This window comes from Medicago truncatula, chromosome 3 (assembly GCF_003473485.1).
Source record: "Medicago truncatula cultivar Jemalong A17 chromosome 3, MtrunA17r5.0-ANR, whole genome shotgun sequence".
NCBI classification, from domain to species: domain Eukaryota; kingdom Viridiplantae; phylum Streptophyta; class Magnoliopsida; order Fabales; family Fabaceae; genus Medicago; species Medicago truncatula.
In genome coordinates, this window is record NC_053044.1 from 46,866,423 (window position 1) to 46,883,266 (window position 16,844).

General features: G+C 31.5%; 1 protein-coding gene across 1 annotated transcript; it reads left to right on the plus strand.

Annotated features, from left to right (window-relative positions):
- Window positions 1-10,242: 10,242 nt before the first annotated feature.
- LOC11424587 (probable WRKY transcription factor 13) lies at window positions 10,243-12,951 on the plus strand. Its single transcript, XM_003602454.4, has 3 exons — window positions 10,243-10,837; window positions 11,085-11,330; window positions 12,443-12,951. The coding sequence occupies exons 1-3, from the start codon at window positions 10,521-10,523 to the stop codon at window positions 12,612-12,614; spliced, it is 735 nt and encodes a 244-aa protein (XP_003602502.1). The 5' UTR covers window positions 10,243-10,520; the 3' UTR covers window positions 12,615-12,951.
- Window positions 12,952-16,844: the final 3,893 nt, after the last annotated feature.

Below are 16,844 nucleotides of genomic sequence, written 5' to 3' on the forward strand. Positions count from 1 at the left end.
AAAACCCTAAAAGTTCCCTCATTTGGTTTCCATGAGATTCACCAAGCTCACCCAACAAATGGGTCAAAGAATACATATATTGTGTTCAGATCCGGAGAAAATCGTGTCACGATTTCCCAAATCGTGACACGTTTGGTGCGTACGACCCAAGGTACGACCGACCTTATCCTGAAAACTTGCTCAGCAAGCCGAAAATCGTGTCACGTTTCCCCAAAATCGTGTCACGATTGAACATCCAGAAAACATGCTCTCGGCACTACCAAAAATCGTGACAGGCTTATGAAATCGTGTCACGATTTCTCTGTTCTTCCAAAACACAATTGAATGCACTTTACAACATTGCGCAAACTCTTTATGGTGGCATTTTGTTTGAACGAGAAAAATATGTATTATTTGTCAGAATTGATTTGGAAGATTTTCTTTGTTCTGTACATCTTGCTACATTATTGGACATTCTCTACCCAACTGTAGAAAGTTTAACTTTGAGCAAGATTAAGAGATATGTGCCACTACGTGCAAAAAAAAATTATAAAATACATTCCTAAAAAGTCTTAAAAGCAAAATTTGGACGAGGGTGAAGAACTTCGCATGATCGTGTTGATGATGCTCATCATGTTGAAGACACGCCCCACAAGTTGAAGAAGTTGTTGTTGTGGGGTGCTGGTTGAAGACATTGGAGTAATGCACTGGAGGACCGCCCTATCTTCAACACTACTATGAATCTCTTGTTTGGTTTCAATCACGAAGTTCTTTATTTGTCTCTATAGCAGGTTCATCACTTGGTCATCTAGCCCATAAGATAAAGAGAGTTGGTAAGTGTTGCGTGCAATATTGATGCTATAATTTCGTACTCAATGTTATTCATGATATAGAAGCACTCGCCAAATTTTTGGAAGGTAGAGATAAAATTGATTTAGATAATGACTCTATCTCAATTGAGATTACTGTCACTAGTGCTGAGTTTATTGTGGTTACATCTAAATCACATAGGTAAAAATCGAGAAGACACATAAAATTTTCTCTAAAAGCATAGCATTAGGACTTAGGAGTGATCGTATACTTATTTAGCATGGGTTTTGGTGGTTTTAATTTTGGTCTCCCACATTCTGGTTATTTTTATTTCCTTTTTCTATTTTCATTTTGGGGTAGTAAGTGTCATAAGTTCATCAATTAGAAGTGGCAGGATTGTATTCAGGAACTGTCAGAGGTTTTGACTGTTTTTGAATACTTGTGATGACTTCATTGATTTAAGGTGTTTATAGCCTAATGTTTTAGCTCGTTACTTGCTTAATTTTGTAGTCTTGGTAGGGCTTTAAGATTGTTTGAAGCAGGATTTTTCTCATGTCTCAAGCTAATTCTCATTGGACATTTACTTCATTTTAATTGTGACGAGATTTTTTTTTCTTTCTTCTATTAGATATTGCTGGTTTTTGTTGTTATACAGGTATGCAGTCACAAAATATTCACATTGGTCATATTGGTGTCTTCTAGGGGTAGCATTTAGCAAAGCTTCTTCTATTTCATACATGCAGGTCACAAATGTAATGAGAACTTAGATATGGGACTAAGCAATGGACCATAGCACCACAAAGTGATTTATTAACCTGCACTCAATGTAGATTCCACGAAATTTTTACAGCAATCAAGGAATTCTGAGGGGTTGGTTCAATATGTTGCATTTGAATTTAACTAGTGACTATTGCGTGGCATCATCACTAACTACTATAAATTACAAAATGCAGCAATGTTTGTTTAAGATAAATTTTTTTAGGTCATGTTCATCACTGAAAGGATGCAAAATTACTCAAAAAAAAATTAACCCCTAAAAATGGTGGAAGGACTTGGTGGTTATTATAGTGTACTTAGGAATGCATGGAACCTAAACAATTTGACTGAAGTTTTATTCATTTATTTATGTGGCATTCTTGATTCGAGATTTCTTCTACGGTGAATTTTCTCTCTGAGTTTTGCTTATACTGCTGATTTGAGGCATAGCTTATGCCAAAATCAAAATGCCAAATATTTAATTCTTCCAAATTATAGGAACTTGACCAATTGGGAACAAGTTATGATTTTATTAGTACACCTAACTATTTAGCAAAGTTTGGGAATATGACCATTGTTCACGGCATAATCTTAATCTTTTTGTTTTTACAATTATAATTTTGCAGGAATTTTACTCCAATATAATTTTATTAGTGTTGGTAATTTTACAATAGTTGTACAATAAAGTCCAAGGTAGTAACTAGTATCTTTCGGTCACGTTCGAATGAGTGGTAAAACTCTCTCTTAAAAGATTTAACATTGTTGGACTTTATCATTTGTACAATTTCATAGATTTTATTTTAAGGAAAAAAAAGTTGGATCGTCAATATTCTATTAAGAGCTTGCTAGCCCTCTACAAAGGCTTTATTAACCTTGTTCTAGGGCGCGCCCTTGCCCTTTAACATTGAAACCATCTTTCCCATATCTTGGAGCTAAACATTCTACTAAAGCATCTAGAATGTGCACTTCTTGAGTTAAGACTTAAGCTAGTTAAGGCCCAAGTCAGAAAAACATAAACCCAAAAAGGCTATAAATATCCACCTAAGATTGTTGTACTTAGTGCAAGTACAAAAATATAATTGCATACTATAACATCATTTTAATTTATTTATTTTGTTTACTAACAACATTTTAAATTTAATTCATGTAATTTGTAATGGCAAACATAAGTAATAATAACAAAGACTTTAAGAGGCAATAATCCTCCAATATGGTAGGTCCCCTTTCTCATAACCTTCAATTACTTCAAAGAAGAGGGCGGATAGAAGGAAGATTTCAGAGTGTTAGGTGATTTTTGTCTATTGTGAGCATAAGCACAAAAAGGATTACAAAGTAACAAGAGCTTAGTAGAAAACATATTAATTAGGTTTTCACTTTTTAGGCCAACGAAATCTGTACCAAAAAATATAACAAATGTGAAAGAAACAATTATGATTCCTATATTGGCTAATAAATAGATAGCCAAATGAAATCGTTAAAAACTGGAACTATATTATATAACTAAAGTGCAATGATGTCCAAGTTTAATTAGAGTACCCAAAAAATTTGTCTAGATGCAAAACCAAGGATTGAATTGTATAACGATGTAATATGAAAACTCTCTACCACTATAGAACTCTACACACCAGCAATAAAAACCAGCAATGTAATGCATACATTACAACTAATGAAAATCAGAACCAGAAAAACCTCAATAAGCCTTAATTAATGTATGTATCAACATTTAGTAAAAACAGATTATCCGAAATTGCATCAGCAAAATGACCTTGAGAGCATGATATATGTGCTTATTTGACAATAGAACTATATATACATCAAACCCAGAAGATTCCTTAAAAAAAATAAAAATCTAACCGAAAAGATATACATTTGATGATTTCAAGTATGAGTTACTAAGTTTCACAACGATTCGAATGAACTAAATGTTGGATATATATAAGAAAGGTGACTCATATACCTAATGACGTAAGGTTTTGGGTGGAGATCCGGAGTCTCCCTATCTTGTGGTCCTGAAGTATTGACTCATTCTTGCTCTCGACACTTCCTCAGACTCCCCCAAAGTGGTATCAGAGTTAGAAGATTGTTGGATCATTAAGTCTCGCATCATAGATGAATGACCAAAATATTAAATATAAAAGAGAAGTAACTTGTTGGTGAAGCGGACGTTTTCCATTCAATTAAACATCTGGATTCTCTTAAACTCACATCGACTTGAGCGTTGAAGTTATTTCAAATATATCACCTCTTTACGTGAGTTGGCACCGTCCTCATCCGCATCTCAACAACTTATGTCAATGGATCACTCCCCCCTCTCATCTTAATCGCGTAATGCAGCACACATTTTCTTTGCTTGTGTTCGATAAAAAGGTATAAAGTTTTAAAAGCATTGTTTTCAATAAAAAATTATTATATTTAGTTTTCATAATTAGTACACGCAAGATAATACTACCTCCGTCCCTAATTATAAGGTCCTTTTGAAAAAATAACGGGAATTAAGATAGTTGATATTTGTATTAAATACTCCATCCGTCCTAAATTGTATGCGCTTTAGGAGAAAATATTTGTCCCAAATTATATGTTGCTTTACAATACCAATGCAACATTAATGTTATTTTTCCTATTATAACCTTAACTATTTATTACTCTATCTTCTTTCAATTATTTCATTTATCTTTCCCATATTATTTATTGAGGACAATTTTGTAAAACAACTCATAATATCTCTTTTCTACACAATATTAATTGCATTTGTGTGAAATGCCCAAAACGTCATACAATTTGGGACGGAGGGAGTATGTTTATAATTAGTATTGTTTTTACAATTTTATCTTTAAGAGAAAGACGATTTATGTTTTCAACATGTTATTTATTGTTGATTGAAGAAAAAGATGTATAATTAATAAGGGCATGTATGTAAAGAAATAATTAATGTACGTAGTTGGAAATAACAAATGGGTCTTATAAAAAGGGACAAAAAAATTCTCAAAAGAGTATTATAATTAGGAACGGATGTAGTAGTTAACATGACTCTATGCTCCATCCGAAATGAAATATAAACAAAAATGATAATTAAAAAATCAATATATTTAGTTAAAAATCTAGTCTATTTATCAACTTTTTAGTTATTCTTTCTATTTATATTTCATAACGGATGGATGACGTTATAAATTATAAAAAATGTATATGATCATTAATCAGTATTGAATATAGATGTAGCAATGGCTTTTCAATAAGCAGCAAAAAAAAGCTATATCAAACAAAAAATAAGCTGCAAAAGGACGAGATTTGGGGTCTTGGAGTGGCAGATATCATTATCAAGTTTCAGTGTCACATAGTTTTGATTTTTTATTATAAGGAATAAATATAAAATAAAATGTTGGCACCACTAACACAGGAGCAAAGGTGAGGGGAAATGTACGTGGAGCGTGCAAAAATGTCAGCCTAGCAGCTTTGGTAATTGTTGTATTTGAACAGTCATTTTCATACATACTTACATTATTCGATTGAGCATTGATATTTGAACAATTATTTAGTATAATCTATTTGACAATCTTTTTTTTCTCTCTTTTCATTGGTCAAAAACAATGGAGAGAAAAAATAAAGAAAGAGTAAGAATATAATGTGAGTATAAGAGAGAAAGTTTTCCAAAAATTATCACAAAGTGGTTGTACAAATATCATTTCTCTATTCGATTAGATGTGATACTTTATTCTTTTGCAGCAACCAAAAGGAATGTATGTTCACAGTTTAATGCTTCATTCTTTTTGTGTTACTTTCATATCAAACTATATGGTACAGTATATGATAATTTTTATCTTTCTCTTAATTTTTCATATCGAAATATCATTTCAAATAAGACATATTTGATCTCAAAATATCATTTTTCTTTTAACTGTATCTGCATTCTTTTAGAAATCATCATGGTAAGGAATAAGTTTGATTCTTTTTCAGCATATTGGTTGAACCGTTGAGGGAAAAAATGTTTCAATTTCAACATTAATTTCACATCAAATGATGGATTTGTCGTTGATAATAGCCTATAGTCCAAAAAAAAAAAAAAATTCTAATAAAAAAAACTAGGGAAATGCTAGGGCATATGTTAATGTATCAAAAATAGAAATTATACATTAGAAATTTCTTCAATTTATTTCACAAAATATTGAAATTTAATTTTTTGTAATAAATACTTACTTTTTTTTGTGAAAACCTTAAAGTGAACATGTGTTTGAGCACATGTTAGCATGATCTAGTTAATTATGGTGTGAATGATCTAAAAACTAGAGTCATTAATAAAAATATTGACAATCTCTATATTCAAAGTTCATCGCTCACGAAGGTGTTTCAAGAAATACAGAGTTCATTCATGCAGGGTCGGATCTCCTTAGAGACCCTCAGGTGCCACTACACCCTCAATTTTTATGTAAATTTCATATTATGCATGGTATTTTAACTGATACGTTGTCGTTGGAGCGGTTATACGGTCCATCAATGTATTAAAGGTCGCGCGTTTGATCCCCTAACACCCTCCTTTTTATAATTCTTAGCGAATTTTTCTTATTTTATTAAAAAAAAAAAAGGTCCTAGTGGGATTCAAACCAACATCCCCATGTATAAATCAAGCAATATTACCACCGCATCAGTTTACAATGTTTCACATTTTTTAAAATTGTTTAATATATATTCTTAAAATATTTGACACCCCTAAAAAATAAAAAACTCTAGATCCACCACTGCATTCATGGGCTAATTTTACAAAACGATATATATATTTTTCAATTCACTTTCGAAATCCTATCCTATTTAAAAAAACGTACCAGGACAGAGAATAAAAATGCATGATTAATATTCAGAGCGGGCAGTGTCTTGTCAAAAGAGCATGTTATGTTACTGTAGGTAGTAGGGTATAATATGGGTTGTCTCTGGCATATACTGTTTCTTAGATAGCATAGAGTACACTAACATGAGACTAGAGAGAGAGGCAAAGGCAAAGGCAAAAATAGGGACAAGTATTGCAAACCCACACCGAGGTACAAACACGAACACCGTTTGTGCATTATTGGGATGTCAATATTATATAACATTGGCCATTGAGACACCGAGCGGGTAATCATCGTTTCATACATTTGATTGAAAATTATTACTCTCTCTCTATGTCACATAATTACCGAGCTTTTTGTTCATTTTGTACATTTTAAGAAAAAATGCATAAGTGAACGAGAGAAAATTAGTTTTATGATCACAATCCAATGCATGGCCATGGATTGTCCGTTGATTCTGATTACAATCCAAAGAGATAAAATACCTTAACCAAACAGCTCAATGCATAGCCATGGACTGTCTGTTGATGACAAAATACACCAGAAAATTTTTCATATGTGTACTCAAGTAATCTGCACCATTTTTATCAAACATATGTATAGTAGTAGTTAGCAACATGATTCAGTGACATGTCATATTTGATAAATATGTATTCATCGTTCAATGATATGTCATATTTTTTATAATATTTTCTACTAAATAACAACTAAATATGTCAGAATTAATTTTGATCTATATAAAAGTGAAACCAAACATGCATTAAATCTAACAGAAGAAGGTGTAGAATTAAAGTCTGAATTTTTACCGTAAGAAGTTACTATATATATATATATATCATTAATATAATTAGCTCAGGTGGGAAAAAAACTATATAGAAAAATAAGTGTTAGTTCAAATCCCACAATGCCATGTAGCAAAAAAATAGTCCCACAATACCAACCTATAAGCAGTGGCAAAAAGAAATGATGCATGTTCGCCACTGCATGCCCTTACTCTAACTTACTTACGGATTAAAAGACCAAAAAAGGGAGAAAAAAAGCATGGACATATTCAAAATCTATAGGATTAATAATTCAAAGGGTTCTTCTTTCAAAAAAAAAAAAAAATATTCAAAGGGTTCTGCTTTTTCTTTTTGTTACAATTGCAAAGGGTATTGCTTAGAGGATTGCAAATATAATCTTATATTATCGCCGTGCGTAGCCATTATGACGACATCAGCACGTTAGCCTCACGCCAGCAAAAAATATTCACATTTAATTTCTTTCTAGTTCTTGTTCAAATTGCATGTTTAGGTTTCTACATAGTTCTAGCTTTCTAGCAAGAAAAACTTCAACTCCTTTATCTAAATAAAAGTATCATTCGTGTAATTATTTTGTAATCATTCATTTGCATCGCTTTTATCTCATTTTATCTAAATAAGTATCACTCACGTAATTATTTTGTCATTTCATCATCTTAATATAGTGTGTAGTTTGATTTTCTCAACTCGGTGCGGCATAGTTTGGTATTCCTTTTTGTAGACAATATGACATGTTTTTGTCCATATAGTCGACTCATTTAGTGGGATAATATTTTGTCTCCGTCTTTTGAAAGCATTAACTCATGCTCAACAACAACTACTATTTCATTTCATAATCAACTATTATATATATTAGTCAATAAAATAATCAACTTCTTGTGCATCGCACGAGTCTAAGCACTAGTTTTATTTACTAAGCTTCAGTCCGATCAATATCCTTTTTTGCTCCTCTAAAAACAAAAAATATCATTTTTCCGCTTGAGCTTCAGCAGCTGTGCATTCTAACCCTTCTTTTAAATTTACTATATGGCGCATTTGTGCTTCGCACGAGTCAATAATGAACACAATAAATTAAAAGCATGTTAAATACAATCTAATTGAAACTTCATTACAACGTCATGAGTAATAATAATAACATCGCATGAGTAGTAATAATAATGAGTAATAACTTCGTTACAACACCACAAAGCTTTGCATGAAGTATCTGTATTCTTTTAAGGGTTTTTCTACTTCTTTTAAATTCGTGTATACCCGGACCAACAATGAATTGGTTCATGTGACAAGAGACCTTAGTCTCTTAAGTATGTGAAAAAGTGTTTGATTCCTAGTTCATGCGTTTGGAAAAAATGTGTTTGGAAGGTAAGAACCCACAAATTTTTCGACAAAGATTAGTCATCGCTAAACAGGTGGAAACTTTATACCTTTCTCATGAAAACATAAAAACAAAAATCATATGTATTTGAGATTGTCATTTTGATTGTTATAACGTTATCAAAGATGTTTGGTAAATGTTCTCGTAAACTTAATTTAGTTGATAAGAATCCCGAGCACCCCGATTATCATATTAAAGGTGAATTTTTAACCGCCTAAGTTATTTGAAGAAAAAAAAAACTTGTCCAATGCAGGATTTTTCAACTAAACATTAATTTCTACAAAATGGAGTTAATCATGTAAGGTCTAGTTAAACCACCAGATAAAAACAAAAAATAATACACATTGTGGGTAAATTTTCTAAACGGTTAGAGAAACTATACATGCTTTCAATATTGGCCACATTGGTCCACATACTTTTGGGATTCAAAATAGGAAGTTAATCACAAATATTATGCAATTAATTCAAGAGATGATGACAATATTATATGGTTGGTGATCTGCGGAATTTTGTTTGTGGGTTAGTTTGAGTTTTGGGAAGTTAAATAACAAAAAGCATGTGAAAAAGGCAATAAGCTTTTTGATGCAAAAGTCAAATAGGCCTCATTCATCCATCATATCTTCCCAGCCGATGCAGAGGAATATGATAGATTTGCACCAAAGATTTTTTTTGCTAGAGATTTGCACCAAGATTTATCATCATTGTCCTGTGATATTTTTTTCTCTTTTACACATTGTGCCCCAAAAGTGATCATCTTTACAATAAAATGAAATGATATAAAAGTAACCCTACAAACTGAATAATTACCCGCTCTCTTTTTCACTTTTATTTTAGAGAATCAATGGTGAATTGATGAATGATAATTTTCATCTGTATATTTTTTTTTAATTATGTGTCTATTGTTCTATTATTTTGCACTCAACACAGGTTTCACTTTTGCCCATGTTATAATTATTATCTCTACAGTGATGGGGGCTTTTGCATGTAAGTTTCATACATTTTTAAGTTAAGGGTATAAAGAGTAGAAAGATAGCAACACCACTTGGTTAACAATTTGTCTTGTATTGTTGACTTTCATGCTACAGTGAAATTCCACTAACTATGAAGAATATAGAATTTCAAAATATTTATAGAACAAACATAAAAAAATATGTATTGAATCAATCAAATATACCATAAGAAAAATGGTGACAGTACAAGTTAAGGTATAAGTTGAAGGAGTTTTTTGACAAAAGTTGAAGGAGTTATATACAAACTAACCTTACAAATCCATTTCATAAAAATGAATTAGATCCATCTAAAAACGTAATATGGCGTTGAAGTCTATTCAAAATTCATTTATCGGTTCTATTCCCGTGCCACTCAGCTAATATTGTGGGAGAGTACCAAATTAAAGTAGTAGCAAGTCTGAAAATTTTTTTTATTTTTTTTTGAGGAAACTGAAATAATTTTTGTTCCCAAGCTTTTTAATTTGTCACTACTCATAATTTATTTATTTTTCTATATATATGTATATCGACTAGCTAGTTATTGTGTGTCAAAATCAAATGATTAGACTAAAGTGGTAATAAACGTTAAAAATAGTTGTTTGAGAGAATTTGTGTTCAAATTCTAACTATTTGAAACTCTGATTTAAAAAAAAAAAAAAAAAGTCCTTTTCCTAAGTGCAAGAAATATTAGAAATTATTAACATATACATCCTCTAAAAAAAAAAGAAAAGAAAGACAAAGCAATGGAAAAGGGAAAGTTGGTTGAGCGACGTTATAACACATACTAGCTAGCTACAAGTTAATGGTGTAACCTCAACCAAAGTTCAAAAACAAACTCTCTCTCTCACTTGTTTCTGAAAAGAAAACTCTATAGGTACCACTTCTCCAACCTTAGGTTATAGATCTACATATATAGTTGAGTAGAGATTGTAGATTGGATTGCTAAGGTTATATAGAGAGAGGGAGAAGAGATTATTCATAATCGTTAATAATAGTTATGTCAACAACAAATATTGTTAATCACCACAGCTTGTTTGATCAAGAGCAAGATCATGAGATCCCTATGCAAATGGGGTTCAATATTCCTTTCCCTCCAAACATGACCTTACCTCCTTTGGATAATTGCCATCATCAATCTTTGAAAGGTATAAGTGCAATAACACCTTCATCACTTTCTCCTGAAGCTGCAAATTTTGCTGAAACCCTCCTTGCAACAGCTGTTCAAAAAACACGAGAATTTGATGATCATCTTACTTCTAGTTTTGGAGGAGGAGGCCAACTCCTTTCTTTGAACAGATCCAAAGTGAATTCATGGTGAGATATATAGTACTACCTTTAATTTTCAAATATTCCACCATGCATGTGAACTATAGCCACTTAATTTTTATTAAAATATAGATACTAGTTTGGTATGAGTTTTGAATCTTATGATGTCAAATATATGTAGAGTTTGATCTGCTACTAATTATATTTGATTATATTTGAAAGAAAAAGTTTTTTTTTTTGTAAAAATTAATTGTAAAGAGAGTTAAGTTTTGTGGTTGGATATGATTGAATTTAGGGCATGGGGAGAAGTAACTGGTAGCTTGATTGGAAAAAGAAGTAGTGGAGGAGATGATCAACATCATCATCATCATAATCAACAACTAGGGGTTTCTGCAATAAAGATGAAGAAAATGAAGGGAAGAAGAAAGGTGAGGGAGCCTAGGTTTTGCTTCAAGACTATGAGCGACGTGGATGTGTTGGACGATGGTTACAAGTGGAGGAAGTACGGACAGAAAGTGGTCAAGAACACACAGCATCCAAGGTATTTTCTCTCTTTTTAATTATTTAATTTGTTTGTCTTTATGCTCTCTCTTCATCCTCCTCTCATTATTGTTTATTACAATTATATATTTGCCTTGCTGATGATTTTGGTGCTTAAGAGGGATAACATTGATAATCATTGAGGATAAAACTAGATTTCACTTTATTTCTTCTGGGAAAAAATAACTTTTTTTGTAAGAGAGGGGATGTATGTTTGCCGATGTTGAAAAATAGGACTCTCAAAATGTCAATATATGCATGTTGCAATGTGGAAAGTTAGGAGTCTCATATGTTAATTTGGTATATAGTATTTAGTTTAGCAGCCTATATATGTTATACTATTACTATATATAACTAATTGCTAAGAAGTTTCTCCTTTACCATCATTCAATATATATATATATATATATATATATGATAGCTATTGTAGTAACCTTTTATATTCAATTTTGCTTGACGACATATGTGGTTTAGACAATACATTTTCATCCAAAATTTTAAGATTTATTTTATAAATCAAGTCACTTTAAATATTCAACACAAATATTTGCGCAACGTGTATTTTGAATTATGAGGGGAGCCTAGGGGGATGAATTATGAGTGAGTCTATCCACCCATCTCGATATGCTCCCCTTCAAATGAAAATTTATCAAAATACACTTTCACGATGTTGACTCACAACATCAAAATAGTTATTGCTCAACATTCACTAACTCGCACTTATCACACCAACAATATAACACTTCTTACTACTCGCTCACGAAATATACTCTAACATTTGCTTGGATTTGTGGTAGCTAATAAAAGTGTGGGGATCTTCACTAATACTGAATGATGAATCACTATAGTAAAACATATGATAGAAAACTTTGAAGACAATGATTAAATGAATATATATTTTAACTACCCTTTCTCCTAGTAATGATGGTTTTTACTTTACCTGTTTTCTATTTATGCTGTACAACTGTTTAGCTCCCATTTTCTTTATCCTTAATCCTTCGTATATAAACTTCGATTACACAGTACGTACTTTTGCAACAAAAAAACAAAAATACTATATATATATATATATAAGATGTCTTATGATGTGTTTTGGGTACATTGTCTTTGCAGAAGCTACTACCGTTGCACACAAGATAATTGTCGAGTAAAGAAACGTGTGGAGCGGTTGGCTGAGGATCCAAGAATGGTGATAACCACATATGAAGGAAGACATGCTCACTCTCCATCAAATGAACTTGAAGAATCACAAACTCAGTCTGAACTAACTAATTTCTTCTGGTAGCTAGCTACTACTACACACCAACATATATTTCTATCTTCGAGGTGTGTGTTATTATATTATGTAGAGATATATTAAGACTGAATAATTAAGTGGAGAGAAATGAGTAAAACTTGACATTCTATTATTAATTATCTATACCTATTCTAGGAAATCGTGCATGTTTTGATTCATAGTCAAGTTTCACTCCTTTCTATCTGCTCCTCCCATTTTCAACTCCTTCCCTCAAAAAAATTATGCGTTTTTTACTTTTAGAACAAGTTTTCGACTCAATTACATATTATTTGTAAGTTCATCTAAAAAACAATATAATGTTATGTTGACACCCTTTTTTCTCCTACCTCTATTACACATCCCATGTAAAATGATATTTTAGTAATTTCATCCCATATAAAAGAGAGTGTTAGGTGGGGTAGTGAGGGCCATATGACCACGTGTTACATTTGTATGTAGTGGTAGAAGAGGTGTGTGCCGCCGTATGGTGGTCAATGTATCACCACTCAAAAAAAATAAATAGGTATTGTCTTGGGATCTTGGAGTGTGATCATCCTCAAGGTCTCATGTTCAATTCATCCGGTGTCAATTTAGGTGGATTAATTTTATCTTTTTAAGAAAAAATTGTAAGTTGCATACCGGGCATCAGCTTAATTTGTAATTTCTCCCCCAAAGTAATATCAATATTTGAACAAGATGATGACAACTTGTGCTTATCACAATGGAGCTAAACAGAGACACCTCTCCAAGAATGTCATGTCATGTTTTGGACAATACATGCATATTAAACAACCATGCTTATTTGGACACGTCTTGAATATACTTATATATGTGTTGGAAATAATATTTCTAGATGTCTTTGATAGATTATAAGAAAATCATTTATATTTGAAATTATGTTTAAAATATTTTTAGAATTTATTTCTTATTTAAAGATATGATTTAGAAATATGTTTTGTATTACAATTTAGCTCTATATATAAAAAAAATGAATAAAAATTTAAAATGAAGTTTTCCACATATCCTCTCATATATTTCCACAACTTCAAACACAAACTAAGGCTATGCAACAAAAGAAAAAGAGGTGGAGCTTCCCTGGATGGAAGCAAGCAGCAAGGTACACTTGAAAGAACTAAACAATGGAGACAAAGAGAACGACCAAACACATGCCCAATACAAAGACACAAATGTTAAAATAACAAAATGGCGCTCACAAAAACAAAGGGGAAGTTTATACAAATTTGATTACACGACCAAACATAAATCAAAGGTTAGGTCATGACTTAACACGACCTAACATAAATCAGAGCAACAGGGACACTTGTTACACCAGACGTTAAGAACACGCACAAACGTTTATAGCTTAGGTCTAAGAGGCTTGAGTTATACATCTCGGTTTATAACTCAGGTCAGAAACAAAGTTTCATGTCTGAGCAGAATTTGTTTTTTCAAAAAAATTACTTAACTGTTAGACCTGTTAGATATGATTTAACTAAGGGGCTTGTGTAACGGTTACACAAAATTAGAAACACAAAAAACTTCATCAATTTGAAAGCTCTTAAAGTGTCTAATTGATCAGGAGAATTAGCTGAAGAAGAGGAGAATAACATATCTTGTATATATGGGTAGTGATAGTATTGAAAGAATTTTTACGAAGACATCATGAATAAAATATGTTGTCTCTATTGATATATGAATCTTATCATGGGGCTGGTTCATTGCAAGTGAGGGAAATACAAATTGAGTACTCTTTTTGGACGTATGATTGGGTAGTTTACAAGGTGTATAAGAAGAAGAACAAGGAGGAGAACACGTTCTTTTTTGTTCTTCAATTATAATTAGTTTGCATAAACCAAAACTGTGTCTTACATCAATTGCAATACAAGCTATAAAATACAAATGGCTTCTACTTTTCCAAATTCCAATCTTGTGCTATTTCCGCTCCCTATAAAATTTTCAAAAATACATTTGATTCGGATGATATAATTAATCTGAATCAAATTGTTAGCATTTTTCGGATTCAAAAATTCAAAACATTATGAACTGCATTTTTTTTTGTTGTATTTGATGTCAAAGGTCTCTGCTGACCGTCGTAAAATCCTCACATAAACTGCAAAACAATTGCAGGGATTCTATGAATGATCACCAATAACCATGATACCATAAAAAATCCTATTTATAGAATTTTCTGGACATCGTGGACCACGGAAATTGTCGGTACAATGCGGACCACACAAAAAAATCCTGTAAATAAAATTTTCGGATTATATAATATGAAAGATCCCTCACCCTACAAAGTACGAAGTTTCTCTCATTTTCACCCATTATTGAAGCATTTTAGCTTTAGGTTTTTAATAGTTTAGCATTAGGTTTGAATATTTTATGTAATAAGCTTTACACTTAAGCTTTTTTTATTGTAAATGTATTGATATATTAATAAAATTAGTTTTTTTTTTTATCATTTTTTTCCTTTTAATTTTGTTTATATTGACATTTATTTTATATTTATGTCATTGAAATAATATACACACAATCTTTAAAAGTCTGGGCAAAGCATATTTCGGATTTTAGAATCCGAAAAACCTAACAATTTTGTTTGAATTATATAATTTAAACCAATGGTATTTTTGAAAAGAAAAAAATTGGACGCGTGAGAAACATATAGGGTGAGAAAAGTGATAGCCACTACAAATTTCTAAGAGGATACTGGGCTAACCAATGGACTGCATTGTTTTCATTTTAGCCCACCTGAGAGGATATTAGAGAAAATGGAAAGGCTATTACTTTGCCCACCTTAATCATTTCCCGCGCACCCTATTTTTTTTTCTTCTGAAAATGCCCATATGATTTTTGGATTCTACAATCCGAAATAAGTTTTCACTAATTCGGATTATATAATCCGAAATATGCTTATTACAAGCAGCAGTTTTGAACTTTACTTTTAAAAAAAACCAAAAAAACAAAGGAAAAATGATAAAACATTTTAAATAAAATCAAAAAATTATAAAAATACCATCAAAAAATTCCAAAAACCAAATAAAACTTATGCATTTTTTTTTGAATTTTTCTGAGAATATAAACAATTAAAAAAAGAAAAATGGGTATAAACGATGGAATTTTGGATTTTGAGTGATGGAATCTCGTAAGAAGTCTCTCTATGGGAGTTTTGATCCTTGATTTTTCTTCTAATTTTATGGCTAAGTTTCGGAGCAATCCATTCAAATATCCGGAATATCGTTTTTTTCGACTAGCAACAGCTAACAATGACCAAAACCAAAATAATGATAGTTGGCAAGGTTAATATGGTTCTTAAAATGATTATCCATGTTACAAACGTGTTCATAATTTGTGTTGATACAATTCTGATTATATAATCCAAATTGTATTTCTCTTGAATAAGGGTGTTTATGGGGTGTTTGGATTCTATAATCCGAAGAAAAAACCAAGGAATGTGCCCTATTTTTTGGGGTTTTCGGATTATAAAATTCAAATTGGTGAAAACTCAATTTTTTAACTCCAGGAAAACTCAATTCGGATTATAGAATCCAGAAATTCCATGGGCATTTTCGTAAAAAAAATAAAAAATAGGGAGCTAGAGAAGGTGATAGGGTAGGAAAAGTAAAAGCCAAATATAAATGGGCTATATTAGTTTAAGGCTGTGGGCTTGTTAAAAAAAAAAAATAGGGCTGGAGGACCGGTAAGTTCTAATAAGGGAAAATCTTTTCGCACCCTCTTAAATGACTTTGGAGATACATTTTGTTGATAAATAATAATGCAAGTGAGCGTGTGTCTAGTTTAACTGAAACGCTACGGAATCTTGACAAAATGCAAAAGTGAATAGCTATATGTGAAGAAAATAAAGAGATAGATATAGGGATGAAATAATAACTCTCTTCAAAAAAAAAAAGGGATGAAATAATAACTCATAAATTTCAAGTATCAATTTGTGCAATTCCTACAAGAACTCTGTACTATTTAGCTTTAATTGGTTTTTCATTCTTAGAGTGAAGTCAAAGGACTAACATATATTCTCTCTCGATTCCTTATATGATATGATATGATCAAATGTAGGGAAAAAATGTTTCATTATTAAATAAAAAATTACGGGAGAATAAGATAGACAATATTTTTTGTATTTTTATCATTCTAGGCAGAAGCCTGATACAGACAAATCACTAGTAATTGTTTCTAAATTACTCAATGCATGTTTACCATTTCCACTGAGGTTCAGTTAATAGG

Excerpts from the sequence above, each read along its gene's own strand:
- LOC11424587 (XM_003602454.4), top strand. The coding sequence starts at position 10,521 with ATGTCAACAACAAATATTGTTAATCACCACAGCTTGTTTGATCAAGAG. Across the intron at positions 10,838-11,084 it reads AGATCCAAAGTGAATTCATG|GGCATGGGGAGAAGTAACTG; the intron begins GTGAGATATATA and ends GATTGAATTTAG. Across the intron at positions 11,331-12,442 it reads AAGAACACACAGCATCCAAG|AAGCTACTACCGTTGCACAC; the intron begins GTATTTTCTCTC and ends TTGTCTTTGCAG.